General features: G+C 30.8%; 1 protein-coding gene across 1 annotated transcript; it reads right to left on the bottom strand.

Moving 5' to 3' along the window:
- Positions 1-249: 249 nt before the first annotated feature.
- On the bottom strand, positions 250-791 carry Pdf (Pigment-dispersing factor). The gene is made up of 2 exons (XM_065505121.1): positions 687-791; positions 250-620 (listed from the first exon to the last, which is right to left on the bottom strand). The coding sequence occupies exons 1-2, from the start codon at positions 789-791 to the stop codon at positions 447-449; spliced, it is 279 nt and encodes a 92-aa protein (XP_065361193.1). The 3' UTR covers positions 250-446.
- Between the last annotated feature and the right edge of the window lie 3364 nt (positions 792-4155).

Below are 4155 nucleotides of genomic sequence, written 5' to 3'. Positions count from 1 at the left end.
ACAATTTTTTCTCTAGCTTCTTTTTCCATTATGTCTACACTTTTTAAAACTAAACATAATGACTTGCAATTAATTGTAGTATAACGTTATATTTGTTGTTAAAAACATATGTAAATGTTTTTACATTTTGATAACAGGGAGCGTTGTTATGATTACTAAGGTGCGTATAGATTTTAAGTGGCCACTTCTTTAATATAAGAGTTGCACACAATTGTATTTGAATAAATAAAAACAACTTTAATCAAACTGTTTACAGTGTGAATGCATTTTTATTGAACATGTTTGTTAAAATCAAAACCAAAATACATAAAAACTAATTGATATTTTGCATCTACATACAATAAGTATAATTAAATATTTAGTAGTTAGGGATAATGTACATTACTCTCGACAGCTGAGTCGAATAACAAGAGCGCTCATGGAACAATAGTAATATATCAGAAGAATTATTTGCCAGCATCGTTCATATTCTTTGGTAGACTTAAAAGCGAATTAATCAGCTCTGAGTTGCGTTTTGGCATTGGAGCTGTTAAACTGTTGTCACCGTAGTATCTGCAGGGATTATTTAACGACTGGGCATAATGAATAGATGAAAGCCAATTGATCAAGTCACGATTAAACTAGAATATACATACATATATAAAAAGGAATTATAATTGTAAATTAAAGTACCGGATTGAACTTACCTCTTTGTCAAAATAGCGCTCTTCATCTGGTGTTGGCAATCCTGTAACTGTAACAAGGACTACGGCCAAAACTAAAGCCATCATAAAAATAAGTGATTTTACCATTTTGATGCAATACGTTGAATATATGTATGTAACACAAATAGAAGATAAGATATTAACTACTTGACTCTGTGCAGGTAACTGATGGAGATTTCGCCAAACGCAGTTCAATTTATATTCTGCATTTTGGTTGTGTCATCGCGGTCGGCAGCCATAAACTCCACAGGAAAGTGTCAGATACAAATCAAATACATCATTTGCAAGCAATAAAAATTGTGTACACATTTAATACAATAAAATATACACATTAAATTCATTCTCTTTACTCGTATAACTAAAAACGTTATATACGAATATCCTTCCTTAACCTTTGCAAATTCAAAATCTATGTTATTGACTTTGTAGGAGAGTATCTACTTATGTATCAGTTGTATATTAAAATATATTTACATGCATATACACAGCTACATGCATACATACACACATACATAGATATGTACGTACATGTAATACATAAGTATGTAAATATTTATATACGAAAGTATATCCAAAATTAAGATCTTTTGGGAAAAACCGTCCGTGTATATACGAGAATTGTGTGAAATTTTATGTGTTTATTTTTTATGTCCTTTCAATATTTACAAACGAAATTTCGTTGAATTAAAATTCTAATAAGCAAAATAAATAAAGCAGGTCTAAAGAGCAACAACATATGTTCATAATTAAAAGTCCACCTTAATAGATTTGGCACTAACTTTATTTACTTACATAATATTGTTCATTTGGTTCAAGTGAATTTTGGCGTACCATTAACATTAGAACAGGGACCTCTAAAAATTATTATTAATAAGTTGTTATTTTTCTAACGAAGTTAATAGTTGTGTTCGCGTACTTGATAATTTGTACAAATTATCACTGGAAGTTACGTTTTAAATTGATTTATAATAAAATACCTACAACTTATTTTTACAAATTGTTGTTCGCGTACTTTTGTTGTTGTTATTTTTCATAGAGTAATTTATTTTTACTCTCTAAAATAAAGTTACTGGATATTTATACCCAACACCACCATAGTGGGGAGGGTATAATGCGTTTGTGCAGATGTTTGTAACGCCCAAAAATATTAGTCTAACATCCACCTTAAAGTATACCGATCGACTTAGAATCACTGAGAAATCTGAGTCGAACGATGTCCGTCCGTCCGTCTGGTCGACTGGCTGGCTGGCTGTCCATGTAAACCTTGTGCGCAGAGTACAGGTCGCAATTTTGAAGATATTTCGATGAAATTTGGTACATATTATGTTTTCGGCTCAAGAACCAAGCCTATTGAAACTGGCTGAAATCGGCCCATTATTTCACCTAGCCCCCATACAAATGTCCTCCCGAAATTGGACTTTATCGGTCATAAATGTTTAATTTATATATGTATCTCCACAAATTGCGCTCCAAATAAGTTTTATATACACAAAATTCATGTCACCAAATTTTGTTGCGATCGGTCCATAATTAGTCATAGCTCCCATATAGACCCGCTTCCGAAAATCACTTTGACGTGCTTTTCGGAAGCGGGTCTAAATCGCTCGCATAAATTAGTTGTTAATTAAAAAATATATATTTGAAAAAAATCGGGAGAGATTTGGATCCGCTATTTGCAAAAAAATAGACCAAGGTAGGTAAAAACATAAAATTTTAAAATTCAATAGTGAATATCTCGTAAACTATAAAAGATAAAATAATGTTATGGTAATATTTTTTGTAGCTCTCTTCTAGTAGATTCCACATATATACAAATATTTCAAAATTAAAAATTCTTGTTTGTCTTGCAATCTAATTAATGCAAAAACGCAATTAAATATTTAAAAACCGAAAGAAATACTAAAAACGTTGAAAAATATGGCCATGTTTAAAATCTTATTTGCAAATAGTGACGTTAATCAGGAATTGATTTCGAGAGTTAGCTATTTGCAAATAAAAAAATAATTCACTGTTTATACGGCTAATTTTTCAACTTTCAATATATTTATTTGCGAATAAGTCGTGCGTATAAACGTAGTAATAGAGACGAGACGTAATTGTCAAAAACCTAACTCTTGCAACAACAAAATACATGCTAGTCAATGTATTTTGTTGTTGTATCAAACATATGATTGGTTGTATTTTTGTTTGCAAATCAGAGTGTCTCGTTCCTATGGCTACAACGAATTTGTAGAATTCTTGTGAAATATGTGACAAATTTATGCTTAACTAAATTACTCATGTTTTTTTGTTTTAGCTCATATAAGTCCATAATTCAAAATCATAGAGAAACATAGAGCGGAAACTAGAAAAAAACTCAAACAAAAAAATTACTTAAAATAATCACACATACGACTGTTGTTTTTGTTTTCACATAGTTTTTTCTACTAACACATTCTCACCACTTAGATTTCTGACAACTGAGTTAGGTCTTTGACAGCAGAGTTTCCGCTCTATGTCTATTCTCTATGATTTGTAATAATTTGTACAAATTATCACTGGAAGGTACCGGAATTCCGTTCGTTAACTTTAATAAACTTGTAGATAGAGTACATGATATTTTTTACTAGACATTTCTTGTCCAGTAAAAAATATCAACATTAACAATAAAATGGCGATAATTAAAATACATAGATATTATAGCAATGTTTAAGGTATTTATGTTAAGACTGCTCGAAGTAAAAAATAATATGAAAAAAATTTAACATAGAAATTATTGGGAAAAAACATAATTAGCGGAAAAAAAGTCTACATACAACGTAGTATCTTCTAACATCAAATATAATATTTAAAACAAAGAAAAGAAAATAACAGTTAATTTTGTTGAGTTATTTAAATTTACAAGCATTACAATGGTTAAAGTGATAATTAAAGATTTTATGGAGAAATTGCTAAGACAACAAAATTAAGTCGGCTACTGTACAGACGATCATAAAACATTATAATAACACCAATAGAACCGAAAATAAGCCAAGACCTGGCAGACCTAATAAGCTTTCGAGACGTGATGTTACCAGTATTTTGAAAGTAGTGAACCAGGATTCGAAAATAATCGCCCCAAAATTGGCGGAACAGATCGAAAAATGTTCCAATAACATTGTTACTCCACGAACAATTATAAACATTTTACATGACAATGGATTTAATAGCAGAGCAGCACGAAAAAAACCACTCATTTCAGCGAAGAATCGTAAACTTTGGCTTGAGTTTGCTAAGACCCCAAACGACCCACTCCAGATGACGCAATGGCACCCCAAACAATAATTTTGCATCCACCATGTTTGACTATAGTTACAATATTCTTTGGATCAAGGTTTTCTCCAAACTTTGGATCAGACATCACTTTCGAAAATATTATACTTACTTTCGTCGGTAAATATAACACGATTCCATAAATCCATACCCTTGTCCA

Source organism: Calliphora vicina, chromosome 3, assembly GCF_958450345.1.
Source record: "Calliphora vicina chromosome 3, idCalVici1.1, whole genome shotgun sequence".
NCBI classification, from domain to species: domain Eukaryota; kingdom Metazoa; phylum Arthropoda; class Insecta; order Diptera; family Calliphoridae; genus Calliphora; species Calliphora vicina.
Note: the sequence above shows the minus strand (reverse complement) of the source record. Positions and strands in the feature narration are given on the sequence as shown.

Bases quoted from the DNA above. Each gene is read 5' to 3' on its own strand.
- Pdf (XM_065505121.1), bottom strand. From the start codon at position 791: ATGGTAAAATCACTTATTTTTATGATGGCTTTAGTTTTGGCCGTAGTC. The intron at 621-686 runs GTAAGTTCAATC...TGTATATTCTAG, and splicing joins AGCGCTATTTTGACAAAGAG to TTTAATCGTGACTTGATCAA.